Source organism: Molothrus ater, chromosome 8 (assembly GCF_012460135.2).
Source record: "Molothrus ater isolate BHLD 08-10-18 breed brown headed cowbird chromosome 8, BPBGC_Mater_1.1, whole genome shotgun sequence".
Classification (NCBI taxonomy): Eukaryota; Metazoa; Chordata; class Aves; order Passeriformes; family Icteridae; genus Molothrus; species Molothrus ater.
Window position 1 is genome coordinate 7,269,060 of NC_050485.2, and position 23,549 is coordinate 7,292,608.

General features: G+C 41.3%; 1 protein-coding gene across 6 annotated transcripts in view; it reads left to right on the top strand.

Moving 5' to 3' along the window:
• ANK3 (ankyrin 3) overlaps positions 1–23,549 on the top strand; it is a 193,133-nt gene that overhangs the window by 154,520 nt on the left and 15,064 nt on the right. For 3 of the 6 annotated variants that reach the window (XM_054515545.1, XM_054515547.1, XM_054515546.1), the window contains exons 36-42: positions 797–878; positions 4,168–11,853; positions 12,492–12,566; positions 13,401–13,532; positions 14,532–14,675; positions 17,509–18,181; positions 20,086–20,464. In XM_054515545.1, the coding sequence (XP_054371520.1) occupies positions 797–878; positions 4,168–11,853; positions 12,492–12,566; positions 13,401–13,532; positions 14,532–14,675; positions 17,509–18,181; positions 20,086–20,464 (9,171 nt within the window). The remainder of the gene's footprint in view (positions 1–796; positions 879–4,167; positions 11,854–12,491; positions 12,567–13,400; positions 13,533–14,531; positions 14,676–17,508; positions 18,182–20,085; positions 20,465–23,549) is intronic. The other 3 variants (XM_036385340.2, XM_036385349.2, XM_054515548.1) reach the window with 2 other exon arrangements.

Consider the following 23,549-nt stretch of genomic DNA (forward strand, 5'->3'; position numbering starts at 1 on the left):
ATTAAAGACACCACACTAGCAGCTATCCCTCTGAACTCAGCAACTTCTGAGGCAATTTATTAGTTAACAAGAGTAGTCTGCTTTCTAATCCACATCTTTGCATTTTGTGCATATTAAAAAATCCCCTCCCATGCCTTTTTTTGTCCTTAATGTATTCACTTTAAAGCCCAGTTGTACATTGTGGTGTGTGTGCTTTTGGGACAAGCTAGTCTGGGGGGAATACTCAATCGGTCACTCACTCTTATGAATGTTTTGTCTGTACCTGTAGTCTTTTGTGTTGACCTCCTGTTTCTAGCCAGAGGTGGTTTATTTTACAGAGAATGAACAAAATCACACCATTTCTAGTAGTGTGAAGCAGTTCATTAAGTGATAATGCAGTAAGACAGTATGGAGGTACTTTAAAGCAGGATAATGAGCTGCTTCTGCTATCTCAGCTCTTCTACCTCACGAGCAGAGGAATGAACCTGAGGGCTCACTGTAGGGTTGCAGTCCCTCCCTGCTTGCTCCAGAAGGGTGGTCACTCACAGCAGGTTTCTGTGCAGCCACGCTCCCTGCTCGGCAGTGCCTGGCACTCATCTCACGGCACCCAGGAACAGAGGCTGCCTCTGCCCCCTCCCTGCCTGCTCGCCCAAATTCGGCTTCAGCATGCCATCCTGAAGCTGAATGGAAGCACCCATTCTCCCCTCTGGGGTTGTGTGCCACGAAAAGCGGCCCATCCTGCTGAGGTTTGAGGACTGGTCTGGTCAGATGGAGGCAGTGGTTCCCCAGCCCTAAATCCTGCTGTGTTTTGTTGCAGACGGAGAAGGCTGACCGGCGCCAGAACTTCGTCTCCCTTGCTTTACGTAAGCGCTACAGCTATCTGACTGAGCCTGGAATGAGTGAGTTGCTCTTACCAAAGTACTAAACCATGTAGATGTGATTGTTCATAAGAAGAGACATTTTTTCTATAAACGTTGTATTTGGTGTCATTCTGGGGGAAAAAAAAAAGGAAAGGAAAAAAAATCCTGTCTAAAACAAAACTCTTGGATGGTCTGTGAACTCTTGTGTTGCGAGAGCTTGAAGAATCCTGACTGGCAAATTATGTGTGTTAGTTAAGTAAAAATATAATAGTTTTTAAAAATGCAATGTAGTTCCAGAGTAGGAGGATTGCAAATTGCTTTCAAAAGACTCTCTTCTTCTCCCCTTTGAAGCATTAGACAAAGATGCTGTAGTACAGAATGCCAAACAAAAATTCAGAAACCACTCAGATAAGCACTTAAATGTTTAGATGTTTAGCCAAGATAGAGTCTCTCATATTTTATATTTTCCCTCTTCTTTCTCCTCCCCTTCCCTTTTTCCTCTGTTCCCTGCAGATGCTTTTTATTCCCTGGCACCACACATTGCTTCTTCCTAAACATGTTCCCCTTGACCAGACCCGTGGCATTCTTTTCCTCCCCAGTTAAATACAATAATGTATTTGGCTTAGCTTTTCTTCCTCACTTCTCCTCTCTAAGGTCAACTGCTATTGTTCCCCATTTCCAGGCTTTTTCTTGCCTTTTTTTCCCCCCACTTTTGACTTCTCAGTTGCTACCCTGCGACAGACCCTTTGATATAATTCCATAAAATCCATAGACAAACTTCATCGGGTCTTGGGAGTTCCCACTGGATGGCTGCTGCTTAATTATCCTATAAGATCTGTGGCTTCTTTGGATCAGATGTGCTCCAGAATATGTTACACTTCTCAGGCCGGGAAGAAGACTCCAAGCATATAACATCTGAAGAAGCTATCAGATCTGCTGAGACATCTTGATGGACTGTTAAGGTATTGTCACAGGCTTGATGGGAACTGAGAGAGAGGGAAAATGAAATTGCTGGAAAGAAGCTTGATGACTGTGTATATCGCTCACAATAAATTCCCCCCCCCCCCCCCCCCATCACTGAGAGGGAAAAAAAGTATTATTTATTCACCAAAGGTCCATTAAGTCTCATTTGCAAAAAATTGGCAGATTTTTTTAGCTCTTCAACTGCAAAAAGGAGCACAGAAGCAGCATCTTAAATGTCTCTGAATCTGTGATGTGACAGACAGAAAGGAGTGAGGAGGGCAGCCTGTGGGTTTGCTTGCCTCTCCAGTCAGTTGTGACAGACCAGCTAGTGAGGGTGCAGTGGGGTTCCAGTAAAGACATGTCCTAACACTAACTGCTGAACAAGTTATTAGTTCTTTTCAGAATCATTTTGGGGTTTGTTTCTTGAACTCAAGACTTTATGAACTTCTGGTGAATGTTAGCAGCTACTGCTAATTAAATCTTCATAATAAATAATAGTGTTTATAATATTTCATAATAGTTGGTTTAATGAAGTACATTTTGGGTTGTTTTTTTTTTTTTGGGTGGGGAGAGAGAAGTGTATTTCCAATTTAAAATATTGTAGTTAGGAAAATAGGCATTTCTTGATTCAGTCTGTGCCAGTCAGGCCTAGTACTCAAGCTCTCTTCAACATAAATGTTTTTATGAAGTATCACCAGCCATCCACACTGACTTCTGGGCTTTGATTGGCTTCTATAGGACCAGCACATTTCTCCTTGCAGGATATGGACCTGTGGTGCACTGAATATTCACTATTCTATAGGAGTGTGTGTGCTGCAACAGTTCAGTGGTAGCCTTGTTGAGCTTCTTTCACTGTGCATTACTGCCTGTCTATAAGACAGATCAAGCAGGTTTGACAAATTATTAGTGTAACTTCAGAGAAAGGTATGTTGAATAAGTTCTTTGGATATTTTAGCTCCATTTCTAATTCCAACTTTAAAGAAAAAAAAATTCCTCGAAGTTGCTTTCAGTGTCAACTCTCTGAATGTTATTGCTGTATCAGAGGATATGTTCGTGTAATGGGATTCCCAGAAATACTTTCTGACATGAGTGCCTCCTGTGATGCAAAATGTGGTTGATGATAATTCTGTTCAAAATGCCTATGAATAAGCTGAGAGTTCTGGGGGATGATAACATTTAACAGGTTTGTCCTTGCTAGGAATTTATTTCATAATCTATTTTTCTTTGACTGCTTTTCTAATGTTACCTTTTGAGAACTGTAAAGTTGAACAGGTCTGTCTTTGAGCTGATACAAGAAATCTCCTCAAAAGGTACCAAGACACTACATCTTGTAGAAAAAGTGTACTCTTCTTTTAATGACCTCTTGTGAAATTATTTTGTAAGGTTTACGTATTTGTGCTTAATACACCATACGAAATGGATTAATCTGTGTGCTCGTTCTGACATGACATTTGTGCATGAATAAAAACTGATTCAGTTGCTTTGCCTGCTCACGACTATCATACATCATACTTGCCATATTTCATTTATGACATATGCTTCTTAAAATCATTTCATGAAAAGTTTTACTTTAATTTTTATCAGACAAAAGGAATATTGCATGAGAAACAAATGCATATGTTCCTTTCTTTCTTTTTTTTTTTTTTTTTTTTTAAGTATTGACTCAGAAAAGCTCTTGCTCTTATTGGCTTTGTGAGTGTGAAGCATATCCGAATTGTGCATGGAAGATAGAGATTTGAATTTATTCCAGTTGCTTCACAGTTTGCACATCAATTGCCTGTCACTTAAAGGAATTTTGGTTTCTGCATGAAATAGTTCTGAAGCGGTTTAAAAAAATATTTTAGCTACATAATGTCATTTTATGCAAGTTTATATTTTTGTGTAGGATCAAATCTGAACAGAACAACAATAGAAATTATTAAACGGATAATTCTAATAGTTGCACAAAGCAGAGACATACCTAAACAGGCAAAATAAAGCTGATACGAGTATTTCAGAAGTAGCACATCAGAAAGTCAATAGGAAGTAAGAGAAGAAATTTTGATGTGGCTTTATTTTTACCTTATGGATTCCTTTTGTGTGTTTTCTGTTCTCCATTGTTTGCAGATTTGGTTGCTATGTGCTTCCTGTCTTCCATTTCATGTTGCTTTTTGGTTTGGACCAGTTACCAGTATATGGCTTGTTCCTAATTTTTTTCTTTCCTTTTTTAAATCTTCTTTTGCCTCTTTCATCCCAACTCATGCAAACAATTGTACTTACTTTTTGTAATATTACAACGTTTACTGACCAATTTTCTTCTCTGGTCTCTCTGTTTTTCAACCATTTTTGTTGATTTTTATGTTTGATTTTAATTTAACAATTTAAGAAACAGTTGAACGGAGTGCAGGAGCAACAAGATCCCTACCTGCTACTTACTCATACAAGCCATTCTTTTCAACACGGCCATATCAGTCATGGACAACAGCTCCAATTACAGTGCCTGGGCAAACCAAATCAGGCTTCACTTCCTTATCAAGCTCTTCCTCTAACACTCCTACAGCTTCCCCATTAAAATCAATATGGTCTGTTTCTTCTACTTCTCCAATCAAATCCACGTTAGGAGCTTCTACCACGTCTTCAGTTAAATCTGTTAGTGATGTAGCATCTCCGATTAGATCGTTTCGGACAATCTCTTCGCCAATAAAAACTGTGGTCTCTCAGCCTCCCTACAACATGCAGGTCACTTCAGGCTCTTTCATAAGAGCTCCCGCAGTCACAGAAGCTGCCAGTCTCAAAGGGCTGGCCTCCACTACCACATTCCCCTCTCGGACATCTCCAGTGACTACAGCAGGATCTCTCTTGGAGAGATCATCCATAACCATGACGCCTCCAGCATCCCCCAAATCCAGCATTAACATGTACTCTTCGAGCTTGCCACTCAAATCGGTCATCACATCAGCATCCTCACTTTTATCGTCCCCTCTAAAGTCAGTGGTGTCACCTGCTAAGTCAGCAGTTGATGCTGTTTCATCCACTAAAGTCATGATGGCCTCGTCTCTCTCGTCGCCAGCAAAACATGTAGCTGGGCACACGGACGTACCATTGCTCAATGGGTCTGTGTCACCTCTGAAATACCCATCTTCTGCCAACTTAATAAATGGATCCAAAGCTGCAGGTGTTTTTCAAGACAAGATCTCTGCAGCTGCACATTCTGCAACTTGTGCTGCTAACGCAGTTGCTGACACGGCTGAGAGAGTGTTTTCAACAGCTACAACAATGTCATTTTCTCCACTCAGGTCATTTGTGTCTTCAGCACCATCAGCTTTCCAGTCAATGAGAACTCCTCCTGCAGGTGCTTTGTACACAGCCCTTGGGTCAATATCTGCAACTACCTCATCTGTTACTTCATCAACAATAACAGTGCCAGTATATTCTGTAGTCAATGTTTTGTCTGAACCAGCATTAAAGAAGCTCCCAGAGTCGTCTTCACTTACAAAATCAGCCGCTGCGTTACTGTCACCTATTAAAACATTGACTACAGAGGCGCGCACGCAGCCTACCTTTACTCGAACTTCATCTCCAATAAAATCATCCTTGTTTTTAGCACCCTCTGCTCTCAAATTGTCCACACCATCTTCCTTATCGTCCAGTCAGGAGATACTGAAAGATGTTGCTGAAATGAAAGAGGATCTGATAAGAATGACTGCGATATTGCAGACAGATGTCGCAGAGGACAAGCCGTTCCAACCTGACATACCAAAAGAGGGTAGAATTGATGATGAAGAGCCCTTTAAAATTGTTGAGAAAGTGAAAGAGGACTTAGTAAAAGTTAGTGAGATTCTGAAAAAGGATGTGTGTTTAGAAAGTAAAGGGTCGGCTAAAGTACCCAAAAGTGATCAAGGACACCTGTCTGAGGATGACTGGGTAGAGTTCAGTACAGAGGAGATTGATGAAGCGAGACAGCAAGCTTTGACAAGCCCTCCTATATCTGTTCCAGAGAAGGTTCAAATTAAAACCAAAACCATGTCGGAAAAGGATTATAGCTTGTCAAAAGTTATTGATTACTTAGCGAATGATATCGGTAGCAGTTCATTAACAAACATAAAGTACAAGTTTGAAGAGGGGAAAAAAGAAGGTGAAGAGAGACAAAAGCGCATTTTAAAACCAGCCATCGCTTTGCAGGAACATAAACTTAAAATGCCTCCAGCCTCCATGAGGCCTTCAACATCAGAAAAGGAGTTATGTAAAATTGCAGACTCCTTTTTTGGAACAGACACTATTTTGGAATCTCCAGATGACTTTTCTCAACATGATCAAGATAAAAGTCCCTTGTCTGACAGTGGCTTTGAAACAAGGAGCGAAAAGACACCTTCTGCCCCACAAAGTGCTGAAAGCACAGGGCCAAAACCACTTTTCCACGATGTGCCCATCCCTCCCGTCATTACAGAAACAAGAACAGAAGTAGTTCATGTCATCCGCAGCTACGAACCGTCTTCGGAAGATATTCCAGAGCAGAAGGCAGAGGAGCTACCAGCCTCAAAACCTTCCCCTACGTTTATGGAGCTGGAGCAAAAACCCTCTGGGTCCATTAAAGAGAAGGTTAAAGCTTTTCAAATGAAAGCCAGTGGCAGTGAAGAGGACGACCATAAGTGCGTCCTTAGTAAAGGTGTCCGAGTAAAAGAAGAAACTCATATCACTACAACAACTAGGATGGTTTATCATAAACCTCCATGCACAGAAAGTACCTCTGAAAGAATTGAGGAAACAATGTCTGTTCATGACATAATGAAAGCCTTTCAGTCTGGACGTGACCCTTCCAAAGAACTGGCAGGTCTGTTTGAACATAAATCATCAGTAACGTCCGATGTTAGCAAGTCTGCTGAAACTTCACCACAACATGCAGAGAAGGACAGCAAAATGAAACCCAAACTGGAGCGAATAATAGAGGTCCATATTGAACAAGGTAATCAGGCTGAACCTACTGAAGTCATTATTAGAGAAACAAAAAAGCATCCAGAAAAAGAAATGTATGTATATCAGAAAGACTTACCTCGGGGAGATATTAACTTAAAAGAGTTGGAAAAACATGATGCTTTTCCTTGTTCAGACGAGCAAGGTCAGCAAGAAGAAGAGGAGCTCACGGCCGAAGAGTCACTTCCTTCTTATCTGGAATCCTCTAGAGTTAACACTCCCGTGTCCCAGGAAGAAGACAGTCGCCCTAGTTCTGCTCAACTCATGTCTGATGACTCTTACAAAACACTGAAGCTTTTGAGTCAGCACTCAGTAGAATACCATGATGATGAGTTGTCAGAACTAAGAGGGGAGTCTTACAGGTTTGCTGAGAAAATGCTTCTTTCAGAAAAGCTAGATGTGTCTCATTCTGATACTGAGGAGTCAGTTACTGACCATGCTCTACCCCTTAGTGCAGAGTTACAGGGGACTGATAAACGATGCAGAGAAAAAGTAGCTACTGCCCCCAAAAAAGAGATTCTCTCCAAAATCTATAAAGATGTATCTGAAAATGGTGTAGGTAAAATGTCTAAGGAGGATCATTATGATAAAGTGACAGTGTTACACTACACTGGAGATCTTAGTAGTCACAAACATGCAATGTGGATGCGCTTTACTGAGGACAGATTAGACAGAGGTAGAGAAAAGTTGATATATGAAGACAGGGTGGACAGGACTGTTAAAGAGGCAGAAGAAAAACTGACTGAAGTATCCCAGTTTTTTCGGGATAAAACAGAGAAGTTGAATGATGAGCTACAGTCTCCAGAGAAAAAGCAGCATAAAAAAAATGGCAAGGAAATACATTCTAGCCAGAGCTCTGCCAGCAGCAGCCCCGAGAAAGTTCTGCTCTCTGAATTGCCATCATCTGGGGATGAATGGAGTAAGGTGAAGCTGTATGCACATGATGGGAAGTGCTTTCCCAAGGTGGATGAAAGGAAAGCATCCAGTTTGCCCAGCAGCCCTGAAAAAAGGATATATGTGCAACCTGCAGAGGACTCTAAACGAACTATGGAACACAAAGGAAGTGCTCAGCAGACTGGAGTGCCTGAGACTGGATTTCAGCTGAAGCAATCAAAGCTCAGTTCCATTAGGCTTAAATTTGAGCAAGGTATAAGTCCCAGAAGTAAGGACGTAGCTCAAGAAGAGAAAAAGCTGGATGGTCAGTCCAAAATTCCAGTTAAAAAATTGCAAGAAAGTAAGTTACCAGTGTATCAGTCCTATTCAAGAGAGAAGCACGCAAAGCAAATAGAGGTCATTGATGGGAGCACAGCTTTACAGAAAGAGGTGAAAATACAGGAAGACCTTGTTCCAAGTAAAGGGAAAGCTGTGGAAGACTCTCGTGCTTCAGACACACAAAGAACTGAGATGAGGAAAGGCGTGCCAGAATGCATTTCAGAACCACGGGCAAAAGACCTGGCGTATGGCTCAGACTCAACAGCGAAGGGACACTGGGACAAAAAAATCTATAGGACGTGGGAAAGTCCTGGAACTTCTAACCATAAAACACAGAAGGAAAAGCTTTCACATGTGCTGGTTCCAGATACAGTAAAAGAAAACCATGTTGATCATGCTGAATCTAAAACTGACCAAAAAAGTGAATTTATCACTGTGACAGAGCACAAAGTGGCCTCAAATGGAATCCATTCAGAAGAAGTGAAGGAACTGACTGTAAAATCCCCCTCAAAAAGGGTTTTATACAGAGAATTTGTTGTCAGGGAGGGGGAACGTAATGGTGAAGTGGCTGATAAAATATCCAAAAGGAAAGAAGAAATTGCTGTGTCCCATATCCCAGTCAGAATTGTTGAGGAGAAGAGAGCCATGCTTGATGGTGTCTATGAACTTTCAGCTAAAGTATCCCAGTCAGCTGTGATTCAGGAGAAAGTTGAAAGGCAGATTGATTATGTGGAAGATGAAAAAATAAAACATTCAGAAATCAGAAAAGTTACCAAGCAGCAGAGCTCAATAGGTCTAAGTCCTCCTGCTGAGGAAACAGAGCTATCCCCTAGCAAATCACCAGATTCTTTAGAATGTAGCCCAGGAAAGGAATTTCCTTCGAGTGACATAGCTGACCCCAGTGCCAGTGATTACTTGAATAAAGTTGCACCGCTAGTGAGCACTGAGGGAGTAAAAGAAATTAAGACTCTACCTGTTTATGTCAGTTTTGTTCAAGTAGGAAAGCAATATGAGAAAGAGGTGCAACAAGGTAGTATTAAAAAAATTGTCAGTCAGGAAAGTAAGACAGTACAAGAGACGAGGGGGACATTTTACACAGCTAGGCAGCAAAAACAGCCTCCTTCTCCACAAGGTAGTCCAGAGGATGACACGCTAGAACAAGTGTCCTTTATAGACAGCTCTGGTAAAAGCCCTTTAACACCAGAAACACCAAGTTCAGAGGAAGTGAGTTACGAGTTTACATCTAAAACACCTGACTCACTAATAGCTTATATCCCAGGCAAGCCCAGCCCTATACCTGAGGTGTCTGAGGAGTCAGAGGAGGAAGCAGAGGCTAAGTCAACATCTGTGAAACAGGCTGAGGTTGAGGAACCACAGATTGACAAAACATTACCTAATCTCATAAATAAGGACTCTAACAAAAGACCCAAAGGTAACAGAGTTGCCTATATCGAATTCCCTCCTCCTCCACCACTGGATGCAGATCAAGGTGAATCAGAAAAGAAGCCTCATTATTCCACTGAGAGTGAGATGGAGATGACTGAAGTGAACTTGCAAGATGAACACGACAAGTGCCAACTGGCTGAACCTGTCATCAGAGTGCAGCCACCTTCTCCTGTGCCACCGGGAGCAGATGTCAGTGACTCCAGTGATGATGAATCCCTCTATCAGCCCGTTCCGCTTAAAAAGTATACGTTCAAACTGAAAGAGCTGGAAGATGACCAGAAAGAGACCTCAAAACCCAAAGCCCCTGAAAAGATTGAGAAACAGAAAGAGTTAGGACATCCCACTTCTGGGAAACCCAATGAGTTTGACAATGGGGTTGATTCACCCCAGAATGATGTAGTGCAAAATGGGAGTAACAATGACCAGTCTGTCACAGAGTGTTCCATAGCAACCACTGCAGAATTCTCCCATGATACCGATGCAACAGAGATTGACTCTCTGGACGGTTATGATTTGCAAGATGAAGATGATGGTTTAACTGAGAGTGATTCTAAACTTGCAGGTCCGGCAGTTGAAACCAAAAAGGACGTATGGACTACAGAAGGCATTCTAAAGCAGACTGATCGCTGCTTTAGCCAGAGTAAGCTTGAAGTCATTGAGGAGGAAGGCAAGGTAGGCCCTGAAGAAGACAAGACACCTTCCAAAGGTCCATCTTCTGACAAAGCTGGAGATAAGAGCGATAAGAAGTCAGGGGCACAGTTTTTCTCTTTGGAAGGCAGACACCCTGACAGGACTGTATTTCCTGACTCGTATTTCAGTTACAAAGTAGATGAAGAATTCGCAACACCTTTCAAAACTGTGGCCACCAAGAGTCTAGATTTTGACCCGTGGTCGAATAACCGAGGTGACGATGAAGTGTTTGAGACTAAATCGAGGGAGGATGAGGCTAAGCCATTTGGTCTGGCAGTGGAAGACAGATCTCAAGCAACAACACCTGACACAACACCAGCCAGAACTCCAACAGATGAGAGTACGCCAACTAGCGAGCCCAACCCCTTCCCATTTCATGAGGGGAAGATGTTTGAGATGACTCGCAGTGGTGCAATTGACATGAGCAAGAGGGATTTTGTTGAAGAAAGACTCCAATTTTTTCAGATTGGTGAGCATACTTCTGAAGGGAAGTCAGGGGACAAGGGGGAAGGGGATAAAAGTACAGTCACTGCCATCACACAGCCACAGGCAGGGGACAGCACTGTAGAAACAAACCTAGAGAGACCAGTAGAAACAACAGCAGTTGAAAATATGCCCGGCATCCAGGCCAGTGGAGATTGCATGGAACAAACACTTGGTAGTAACTCACTGGAGAAATCATCGGCAGCAGTAAACGCTTCCAAAGTTGATCCCAAATTGCGCACACCAATTAAAATGGGAATTTCTGCTTCCACCATGACTCTGAAGAAAGATGGCCCTGGCGAAGTGACAGATAAGATAGAAGCTGTGATGCCAAGTGGTGAGGGATTAGAAAATGAAACTGTAGCAGTGATTGCGAGTTCAGCTTCTAGCCAGACAAGCTGTAGGCAAACAGAAAACACTGATTTTCCAAAAGATAATTTTAATAACAACAACAATTTGGATTCATCTGCTGTCCCTACAGATGATATTACCTGTAATGTAGTGCTAAAAGAACATTTGGAACCGAAATGTTCCCTCCAGAAAGCTAATCAAGCGAAAAGCACTTCAGGAAAAGGTACAGGGACAACACAAGGACACAGAGTAAGAGATAAGCAAAAGCCACATGGAGAGCAGCAAAAGTCAACAGAGTTGGTAGGAGCTAGAGGAAAATCAAAGCTTCCTGTAAAGGCCAGCTCAGTAAAACAAGTCTTTTCCCAAAATAATCTCCAAAGCAATACAGGGAGCAAAGCGAAAGAGGCTAGTAAGCCTGACAAAGCAAAACAAAATAATTCTTCTCCCTGTCTAGAAGCAAGGTCTAGGATTCCTGTAAAAAACACACATAGGAGTAATCTAGCTAGAAGAACTCCAGCCCTGCCAAAACAAGAGCAGGTAGAGAAAGAAAAACCAAAACAACTTCCTTCTAAATTACCAGTAAAGGTAAGATCTACCTCCGTCACCATGACAACAGTTAAAGTAAAGAAAAATCAGCTTAGGGAGGTATGTAAACATTCTATTGAATATTTTAAGGGAATTAGTGGTGAGACATTAAAGCTTGTGGATCGTCTTTCTGATGAAGAGAAAAAGATGCAGTCAGAGGTCTCTGATGATGAAGAAGACAGTACATCAAGGAACACATCCTTATCAGAAGCTACTCAAGTTTACCTGCCTTCCATTACACCGAAGTCTGCTAGAGACATGAGAACAGAGGCAGCATCTATAAAATCAAAGATTGAAAAGGCCGACAGTGAGAGGAGGAGGAGTAAGAGGACTGGTGAGAATGAAGGCAGTCAGGTTTCTGGAGCTCTCATGGCTCACCTCGTGGAGATCAAGCCTAGTTTGTAAAACTTTCAACTTGTTGATCCTAGTGCATGAACTGTTGTGATTGCCTGTGGAGTGACTTAACTGTAGTTTTCATTCTGTCATTGTCATCTGTATGTGCTGTCTTATTCTCTTTTTTCTTCCTTCAAACAAATTCTGTACTGTAGAAAGCTAGTGAAGCATGCCAAAGACATTCATGTAACTCAGAAATTGATGTAACTCAGAAATTGAAACATGTCTTTTGTGACAGTATATTTGTTCTGTCAAAGTAGAGAAAATAGACAATAATCTGGCCTTGGTGGTTTTCACCAGTAATTGAACAACTTGTCTACAGTCTAACAGATAGATTGTCAGCATGTTTGGTTTCATTACACAACATCATGTAGTTTTACATTTTGGCTTTACACAGGTGAAAATCTAAAAGCTGTGAAAAAATTTTGTTTTGTAGGTTATTAGGTCACACAACCATTCTAGTATACAAAATAAGCACTGTCAACTTAGTCAATTAAAGCTATTATTTATAATAAACTATTATCCGGTATTGTGGTTTTCTGTGCAAAACCTTTTTAATTGAGAAATTGTAAATCACAGGTCCACAGAGTCCATGTGAACGGACAGATATAAGGATGGCAATTGTAGCTGATCACCTAGGACTTAGCTGGACAGGTAAGCTTTTCTGCTTTAATATTGAAATCAGTCTTTGCTATTGCATTTTTAGATATTCTTTTACCAAAAGATGCAGCAAGACTGCATCAGGCTCTCCCAAATTCACAGCTTCCCAAAACACACCGTGTATTGCTGGCCAAAGATGCCTAATAGGAAGTTATTCCTTGGTCTTTCAGTAAATCAAAGAGAAAATAGCTAAATGGCTTTCCTCTCAGGATGTTCTCCCAAGGAGCTGAGAGGCTCTACCTGCCTGGGCTCAGCGCTGCTCCTGGGGTGTTTCCTCTCCCTGGATTGCAGTTTTTTCCCCAAGCCCTGGCTGCAGGGAGCCCAGCAACCAGGCAGGTCTCTGCTGGAGGCTCTGCCCACCTGTGGCCCCCTGTGTTGGTGGGCAGAGCTGCCCTTCCTGGGCTCACAGCTGCAGCAGCCAGCTCTGCCAGGGCTCAGGTGATGACAGCACCACTGCTGAGCTGCACAGGGTGCTCCCAGGGGAATAACAATCAGAGGAAATTAACAGAGTTTATAAATTAGCAGTGATGAGGCAATCTCCAGGGAGGGCTTTTTCATCATGTGTAAGTGGCTTACTGAGTAGAAGTGTGATAATCACTCCCAGAGATGATTGAAATTCAAAATGATGTCTTAGCAAATTAAAGTATGGGGATATAATGCCATGTTCATTGTTATCTGTAAAGTTTGTGTCAGGGAGTTTTGTTGATGTCACTCTGAACTACTAAAGTTAGTATTTTAAGCTTGACAAGGCAATTGAGAGATTTGTGCTTTCTTTGGTGTTTTGGGGTTTGTTTTCTTTTCTCGCTTGCTTTTTTTTTGTCTTTATAGAACTGGCAAGAGAACTGAATTTTTCTGTGGATGAAATAAATCAAATCCGAGTAGAAAACCCAAATTCTCTTATTGCTCAAAGCTTCATGTTATTAAAAAAATGGGTTACCAGAGATGGGAAAAATGCTACAAGTAAGTTCAAGTAGTTACTTTTGTTGTTTATAAGTTGTAGTCCATTTCATCTGTTGCCAAGCTGAAGAAAACATTATGAATGTCCTTCACAAACCATCAATGAAAAAAGAAGTTTCAGTTACATTTTTACCAGGAGTCAGACATATGTCATATTTATTCACTATATATATGCAGAAGGAAATGATCTGTTCTCCACATCCATAATTGATGGGACAGGTAATGAACTTGAGCTCCAGTAAAGAAAATAATAGGCAAAACTTTCCAATAGCAAGGAATGTGGAAATGACTGCCTGGAAAATTTAGGTAGTCTCACTAATTTGCTGGTCATAGGAAAAGACTAAACTTCTTCCTATGAGGAGTGATGGAGACGCTGATTCTGTGCTGATGATTATGAGTTTATCATCTGTACATTTCACTTGAATTGCTCAAACTGAAAGAGAGGGGTTGATTTTTGTGAGGTGTGAATGGTGTTCATTACCCTTCTCTGATCCACAAACTCCTACACACCATTTGAGTCTCCTTTGATCTCTTTCACTGTAGAAGTGATTTCCAGTATTACTGTGTTCTCACAACAGGATTATTGTAAATGAGATTTCATGATGTACTACATGAATAGCCTTATAGGCATTATTACCTACATGACTGCATATTCTGCCTCAAAAGAGAATGGTAACAGGATTTTTACTCTCCATTTACACTCCAGTAAAAGGATATTTTGTATCAGTAGTAAGTAAATATGTTCTTTAAGAACTGTCTGACATTCTTTGTGCCTTTTGTGATGTACTATAATTGTACTTGGAGAAAGTGTAGACTCATCATAGATGTGTGTCTTGAGTAAGTAGGCAACTGAATGACTGCTCAGACAAATGCTGGGCTTTGCTAGAACCAAAGGCATTGGGACATGACAGCAATTTGTAAGTAATGCAATGTGAATGTAATTGAGAAAAATGATCACACAGTTCTGCAATGCTGAACCTTTTTCTGATTTTTTTTTTTCAGCTGATGCCTTAACTTCTGTATTGACAAAAATTAATCGAATAGATATTGTGACCCTGTTGGAAGGACCAATATTTGATTATGGAAATATTTCAGGCACCAGAAGTTTTGCAGATGAAAATAACGTATTTCATGATCCCATTGATGGTAATTGAATTCTGTAGTCATATTTAATTCAGTGACATGCCCAATAATGCAATAATGTTGTATAAACTAGACTTTAAAGAAAGATTGTAAGTTCTACAGGAACAACAATTTAAAATGTGTAAAAGGGTTTTCCTCTCCTAAAGCATGATACAATAGAATCATAGAATATCCTCAGCTGGAAGGGACCTACGAAGATCATCGAGTCCAGCTCCTGGCCCTGCACAGGACAGCCCCGAGAATCACACCATGTGCCTGAGAGCATTGTCCAAACACGTCTTGAACTCTGGCAGGCTTGGTGCTGTGAGCACTCCTCTGTTCCAGTGCCTGACCACCCTCTGGGTGAAAATCCTCTTCCCAATATCCAGCCTGAACCTCCCCTGACATAGCTTCCTGCTGGCTCATGTTCAAATTCCCACTGACAAGGGCCCCCAGGTCCCTTTCCACGGGGCTGCTCTCCAACCTCTCATTCCCCAGCCTGTACACACAGCCAGGGTTGGCCCATGCCAGGTGCAGAACCCAGCACTTGTCTTTGTTAAACTTTGTTAAACTTTGGTGACTGCCCAGCCCTCCCTGCCTGGGAGGTGTCCACAGCTGCTCCCAGTTTCCTATCAACAGCAAACTTCCTTAGTACACCTTCCAGTCCTGCATCCAGGTCATTTTTGGGGACATGCAGCTTGCACATTAATATCTCAAACACTAAGTGCAGAGTCCCACAAATGTGTGCCTGAGTGAACACTGGTTCCCACCAGCCTCAGGGTCACTTGACAAGACCAAGCTTTTCTCCTGCAACACTTGTCCTTTGAGGCTTGCCCATGTCTATTTTTTATGTACTTGGTATTTAATGCTTGAGAATTTACCTGGAAATATGTGTATTCTTTGGCTTCTTGTCTAGATATGTAGTAGTAAAAATTCTTAAAGGAAAAAAAAAAAGAAGAACAAGGGGGGAAAAGGGCATAGTATTTGCATGGAATAAATTAATGTGCATTTTACTACCAAGCCTCTTTGAGACCTGGGAACATCGATTGCTTTATGATTTTCACTTGGACCATTTCTCTAATGGCAGTAGAAAAATAAGAAACTGGTTTTTTAGTGCATGAGTGAATATATTTTTCAGCCTGCTAATGGGTAAAGTTGTGTAATAATTTCCTCATGAAAGCTGTATCAAATGATAGCAGAACTGTGCAGGTTAAATTTGTGTCAGATTAAAAGCAAAAATGAAATTCTTCTTGTAAAACAAAATTTCCATGGAAGTGCTTTTTATTTATCAGTATATTGAAGATGCTAAATGTTGACTTTTTCTTCTTTCAAATGTTAGGTAACAGGCACTGGATTATTACTGTGATTTTATTTGCTTGTATTATAAATAGCTCCTTAAATAAGACTTTTTTTTTTGTAAGTAGCATTTCTTTTGGTTTTTGTAATTTGTTCAATTATGTTTTGGCTTTCTCTGTATTTCAGTAAGATTTTTTTTTTCTTCAGAGCATATGAGCTCAGTGTACCTCCATTATTGAGCAGCATTGCTGGTCATTGAATCATTGCACTACAGAAATAGTTTTCTGTTGACATTTTAAGAAAGTTTCTCTTGAAATGTTGCTTGAGCCTTTTAATAGTAGCATCAATGTTTTTATGAAAAAAGCGCTTCTCTGCAGTTGCTTTGTGTCTCTCCTCTTCTCTGAACCTTCCTCAAGCTTCCTTTCCTCACCAAGACCAGACCTCCTTTGCCTTTCTCTCGGCTGGTTCAGGAAACAAAGCCCCAGTCCCTGTTGATGCACCTCCCCTTGCAGGCAGCACAATGGCCAGTTAACCCCACAGCATGTATTTTTTCCTTTCCTAGGTTGCCCAACCTCATTTGCCAGAATGCGAACTTAAGGTTTTGTTGCCATTTTTTTATGTGTATATTCAGTTTAATCCTTTTGTATGTTTTTTTTTATGTTTTCATCATTTTTTCTTTTTCTCTTTATTTGATCAGTGTATCTGATTGTACCAATGTCACCAAGATCACCTCAATCTTCAAGATCACCAAGATCTCCTTACTCACCACAGTCCTCTCACCCAAATAACTTCACTGTACCTGAAATATTCATATAGCTCTCCCTTGTTTATTCTTTTATCCCTTTGTTAACTTCCTTACTTTAGTTTTTTTATCCTGCTGTGTGTTTAGATCTACTATCTTTTAGTATCCTCATTAGGATCCATGTCTGTTCTTCATTCCTCAACTAGTCCATTCTTGTAACTCTGTGATTAAATTGGAGGTATATGCTAGTAACACTGTATTTCTGGTATTGTGTATTTTTATATAAAAGCATATTAAAAATGTGGACCTGTTTTAGAAAGAATACCTACTGACAAAAAAGTGGCTGTCCTATGTTATGATCTACTGCTGTCTTTAAAATCTGTTCATTCAACTTCCAAATTAAAAAAAGAAAAAAAATCTTGGAAATAAAGATTTACACAATATGACTGCAAGAGATTGTCTTGTGTGTAAAGGGACAACCACCCTTGTCCACATTTGATTTACTGCATGCCCATAAGACAATCTGCTACAGCTTGAAAATGTTTTAAATGGCTGCACAAGCAATTGCTGAAAACTTTGCAGACTATTAAAAAAATAGTCAGAAGTACTGGCTTCACTGTAAAATTCTCTGGCAGTACTCATTCTTTGTTCCATCTCTTTGGGACAAAGTAACAAAACCTATCAGAACTGCATTGGTTCTTATACACCTGCACCTCCTTGTGTGTTTCATACGCTATGTAACCCATGAATCATTTGGCATTTGCTTATTTGTTGCTCCACGTTTCATCCCAGTCAGTCCAAATGTGCTGTCTTCCTTAGGTTATCCCTCCATCCAAGTGGAACTGGAAACTCCCACTGGGTTGCGCTTCGTGCCGCCCACCCCTTTGCACCAGGACGATTTCCTTAGCGACACCTCTAGCCTAGAGTCACCCCTTAGAACTCCCAGTAGGCTGAGTGACGTGTTAGTGACCTCCCAGGGACACGTAGATGGTACAGCATCAGCCCTGCCAGTGGTGACTGAAGAGGACACTTCACTGGATGACAGCAAAGTTGATTTCTCAGTGCCTAGAGAAGGAACACCTAAAGATATTTCCCTAGGCGAGAGCCAGTTGGAGGAAGTGGACCTTAAAGATTTTCCACGGTATCTCGGTAGTTATGGCGGGATATCCAAAGATGCTAAACAAAGGCAGAGTGAAGAGACTAGTAAAAGAGGAGTGAGGACTGAACAGCCCGAGAGAGAAAAGTCTGGTACTGATGAGGAGATGACGGCAGAAAAGTTTAAGTCTCTGTTTGAGGACATTCATCTGGAAGAAGGAGCTGAGTCTGAGGAGATGACGGAAGAAAGAGTATGGTCAATTCTTAAAGGTGTTCAACAAGCAGAACGCGAAATGTCTTCAATTACAGGTTGGCAGCCTGACTCCTCCAGCGTCTCCGAGGCGCCGACGTCGGGGCGCAGGATAGGCGGCAGCCTGCTGGATCGCCTGGATGAGAGGTGAGCGCCCCTGAGCTGCAGTGTGCCTGCCAGCAGGCTGCCCACGCTGCCACCAGCAGCACTGCACGGGCGGCTGCTCTCTGAGAGCATCTCTGTGTGCTTGTATATACATGTAAAAGAAAAACTTGATTTGGCCACAAATGTATTTGGCTTTAAAAATGTGTATTTGTCAGGTTTCATTCTCGATATAGGCATTTGAGAAGTACATCATATTATCTTTAGCAGGTAATGTTTCTTTATCTTTTCATGTTCTTTATCTCGTGTATTTCTGTTTCTAATTAATCTCAGTATAGATGTAGCTGGAATCAAAAACATTATCTGAAATCAAGATACTACGTTACTCTTATTTTCGAGCACCTTTATAGCAGTTATCCTTTCCATATGCATCTCTGTGCCTTCCCTCAGATAATTGTTAGTTTTCCTGCTGGCTCATGTTATTGCCATAAGCCAATTTTTGAATTGTCACTTTTTATAACACTTGCTTCAAGCATATTATGTCATGCTAATTTACTAGACTTTTTAAAAGACGAGTTACAAGGCATAAGAAGGTAAGGATGGTGGTACCAAACCCACCTAGTCCTGTGTGTTGTGTCCCAGCAGTGGCTGTAGAGGAAGGAGAGGGGATGTATGTGCTGCATTCCCCCAAACTCCACTTATCCTTGGTAAAATGACCTGCTGAGAGGGATGCTTTCTATGTCTTTATCCTCAGTGCATTTTCCTTGCACCAGCTTTCCCAGCCTGCCCTTTCAACACTGACAATATGTGTTGTGCTGTCCAGCCCTACTGGTGCCCACTGGGCAAGGGGTTCCTGTGATCACTAATTGAAGGAGCCAGGCCTGCAGGAGCTATAAATCAGCACAGAAGGATTATCTGCACAGTGATCATTTGTCTGCCAGCAGTTTACATCCTCTGCATCTTTGGCTCAGGATGTTTTAAGGTTAAAGGTAGCATTAGATACTCTCTTATCAAGTCTAGTGGGAATTTGGTCATTGATTTCAGCAAATTCATTGTCTTTCAATCCTGTAAAGCACTTGAACTACTACTGATGTGGTTCCTTTTGTTAAGCAAGTGTTGTTTTTCTGCCTTTTATATTGTGTTAAATTAGTGAAATAGATCACTTCTGGAAGTAAAAGGGCTTCCTTAAGAAGATACCAATTTCTAGCTAGATGAATTCCCTTTGCTGTCTTTGTAAGAGTCTTGCCAGCAAACAGCTGGCATATTTTCATATGTCAGCATTACACGGTCGTAGTTTTTAACAGAAAGTGAGCAAAAATACAAAGGAAAATAAAGCTGTTTATCAGAAGTGCAGGTGAAACCTCTCCATAGGTAGTCTGACCCAAAATTTTGGTCAGCTTTCTATCTTTTAGTAACCTTCCTTGCCTTTGGCTCTGCATATTATTGAGACTCTGCAGTATCTAAGGACCTATTTGCAGATTTTTTAAAAGGCAAGACCTATCTGGAGTGCAGATATTGTACTTCTGGGGGAAAAATAACTGGTAATTGCTTGGTACCAGATACTTTCATCACCTCTTTGATTAGAGAGTGGTTTAAAAATAAGTGCCTTGAGGCTTTAGCTCATGATTATACAAGAGAACTGCTAGGTTTTGTTTATTTTTTTTTTCTCTTTTTACTCCCCTTCACCAAGTGGAAGGAGATTAACACAAAACATTTGGCCTTGTTTCCAGCGTCCACCATATTTTCATTGCTTCTGAAACGATGCCATGATGCGGAAGACAAGGTTGTTAAATAGATTGATGTCTGCAAGTGGAATCTAAAATTTTACTTTTCTCTGTATGAAATGTATGGGCTCAGACTGAAGGCTCAGTAAGAGGCTTGGTGCTTTGCCCTTCTGCCTGTGATTTAAGCCCTGAACAGCTGTCTGTTCCTTTCTCTTTTTCTTGTAGTTCGGACCAATGTCGGGATTCTGTTACCTCATATGTCAAAGGAGAAGCAGGGAAGCCAGAAACAAATGGAAGCCTATCTGAGTCCACATCAGAGGCAAAAACTAAATCCTACATCCAGGAAGCTTTAAATGATGTGGGAAAACACAGTGACAAAGAAACCCTGAAAACAAAGTCCCAGATCTCAAGTGGTACTGATGAGCAGACATTATCATCAGCAGCATATCAGAAATCTTTGGAAGAGACCAGCAAGCCAACAACAGAAGGCAGCAAAACATCTGTGCCTGTCAGTGTGAAGAAGATGGGCTGGAGTACTTCTGAGGATGGCAAGCCAAGAACAAGCATCCAAGAGGAGGAGGGAGCAGTAATGTCTGAACAGAAGGTACAGTATGTCCTGTAATAATTAACAGTGTGAGGAGTCCCTGTTGCTTGACATATTGGTTGACAAATTTTTTTTGCGCGACTTGCAGTGTTGTTCGTGACAGGGTTAGGGGATTTTTTCCTTATCCTTTTTTATGCCTTTTCAGTTTATTACTGAATTGAGAAAAATGGAATTGAGAAAAATACTGGAAATTTTTATTTGTGTTGTGAATAGAATGGGGTGGAGTCAGGATAGGCAGGGGAGCCAAGAAGGGCTTGCATAATCCCCTCCCTGCCTGGCCCTGAGCCCTGGAAGAGGCTGGAGCAGCTTCTGGGAGCCCTGTCCCTCATGGCTGGGGCACAGCCCCTCCCTGCCATGACATACACCTGTGCAAACAGTGCCAAACAGCTCAGCTGTCCCCATCTGTTCCCGCTAAGGTGTTGCCACTGGTTTCCCACTCTTCCTGTGACATTGAAGCAAATTATAGGAGCAAAGAAATATAGGGACCCTTCAGGCTCTGTCCTGCTCTTTTTCTCCAAAACTACCTGCATTTTTTTCACTCTGTTAATTTGCAAAATAAATTGATTTGGGGTGATATTTAATCTCCTCCTTAAAAAAAAAATCTTTTCATGGCCTTGTTCATCCCAACTTCAGAGTCCATCCAGCCAAGACAAATCAAAAGATTTCTAAATGTGTAAAGCACTTTTCCAGGTGCTGGTTCTTTCTCCTTAAAATGCTGCCAAGGGGCTCCCCTTCCTTTCTACCTTGCCTGACTTGTACATCCTTAACTGCAGAACCCCAGTTATAAGTTGCTTTCTGAAAATAAAGATTTTGATAGCTTTCTCAGTTGATTCTATTTATTTACCAGAAGCTTAGAAGGAAAGTTGACTCAAAGAATGGCTTGTAGTCCAGTAGCTGTGTGCACCTCACATCCCAGGAGTGGGAGGATTGCCACAGAATAAACCTCAGGGCCAGCAGGGAGCCAGCCTGAAAAAGGGAATTGCAGAGTTTCTTCTACATTCCTCTCTCTGCTCAGATTGTCTTTTCTTGGGTATAATACAGGAGGAGATTATAACTTTTGGAAGCAAGATATTTCAGTAGAATTATTTCTACATGATACAGTTTTTTTTTTATTGTAGCACAATAAAAATGTTGGCTGTGGTGGGCTGCAGTAAATCACTCAGGTTTAAATTAGTTCATTTAAAGCTATTCTTTCGATTATACAACCAAGAATTCTTTTATTAGATGGTAACATAATCAGTTTCAGCAGTTATGCAGCATATGATTGTTATTATCTTGTTATTAGTTCGTGACACAGTAAGATCTTTCCTAATGTTTGCTAATTACTGGAATACTTTAAAAATGTAAAAGCCTTTGCCTTCTGCAAAGGCAGCTAAAGGCAGATGGCAGCGTTCCTCAGTGTTTGTAGGCTCTGGGGCAGAGCTCAGTCTGGTGGTGCCATGCTCTGATTAAATGCAGGAGTGAGTGTGGATGCACACTGTAATGTGCTGACATGCTGCACTTCCCCCTCTGCATTCCCATCAGTGGGAAGAGAAGTTGTCACCCACTTTTGTGTGCTCTTTACTGTTGGATATCCCATCTGGATTGAGAAGAATAAGCAAGTGCTTTTCTTAGGCGTGATCTCTGCACTGCTTTGCTTTATTGGTGAAGGCTGATAATCCTATTTACTAAATAACAAGTCCTTTTATAGGCATGATCTTTGAATAAACTGGTATGTGAAAATAATGTCATTTCAAAATGTGAGTCTCTCACAAGGCCTAAATGGGTAAGAAACTAGCATCTGTTAGAATGACATGAACTGCTTCTATTATCTTGATATTTCTTCAATAATGCATTCTAATCTAATTTAAATTCGATAAGTTTAATTACTAAGGCAGTCCAAGTCATGGGGAGACGCTTCACGTGCTGTCATGAAAACAGAAAAAAATTTCTACTGCAGTCTTTCTGCAAGGCATTCTTCAGAAATGCTCTATAAAGAGAAAAGTATGGAAGAAACAGATTTACTTCTGTGGAGAGAAAGTGGGAACAAACTAAAACTACTTGCCAAAGTAAGATATTTTTGTCTGTGACCCATTTGGAAAGAGGCAGGAAGCAATAGTCACCCATCTGCAGGAGAAGGGCTGCAGCAGTGTTTTGGCACGGAGTTTGCACCAAGAGATGGATCTCAGACTGGTACTGGTCTGACGCCTGGTGACGTGGATGAAACAAATCTTTGGCCTCATTCCAAGTGCACATAAACATTTACAAAAGCATTGCAGTAATGGTGTAGGTCATATAATTCTCTACAAATGCTCAAGCATCAGATTCCAGTGATCTTTTTAAATGAGAAGAACACAGCACAGTTGCTCTGTTGTTCCAAAGAGGATGATGTCCAGCACATGGTCAAGGTGACTCTCAGTGTCAGAATTCCATCACAAATAAACCACTTGAACCTGTTTATTAAAAAATAACTCCTCCTCTAAAGCTTTCATGCCCTCTGGAAATCTTCTGCTTTCTTGTTACTTCTTCAGGAGAGGATTGGCTTACAATTTTTTGTATCTATATTTGACTAGTGCCAGAGGACTGCAGATGAATTCTGTCATCCTGCCCTAAATGCTTTTTGTTATATAGTTATTTTTCTCCTCCACCCACCTGTGCCCACTCTTATTTTGCACATAATTTCTGAGAATTGCTTCTTGTTTAGGACGTCTTGGGCCAGATTCAGAAGGAGAAATAGATATGCAGTTCCCAATATCCACGATTTTAAAATCAGTTTGGGGCTGTCATTGAGTAAAACATAGAGGAAATTATCAAATTTCTCTGTTCAGAAAAGGCTTGGTTCAGCTGAATATCATGGGAAGAGGGTCTGTGCCCTACATCTGTCACACACAGAGGTGGGAAGCTCTTTGTCCAGCATGTGCACACAGAGCTGCTCAGCTCCAAAGCTGAACTCCTTGGGTTTTGGAGGGGAAAGCACTGGGGCTGGCAGAGGGTGCCAGGACAGAGTAACACCCGTGTGTAGCTGCAATACCTGTCAGGCTGAGACCAGCTCAGGGCTGTGCCCATCCAGCTGAGCTCTAACAGCTCCCTTCCTGGAAAAATGCAG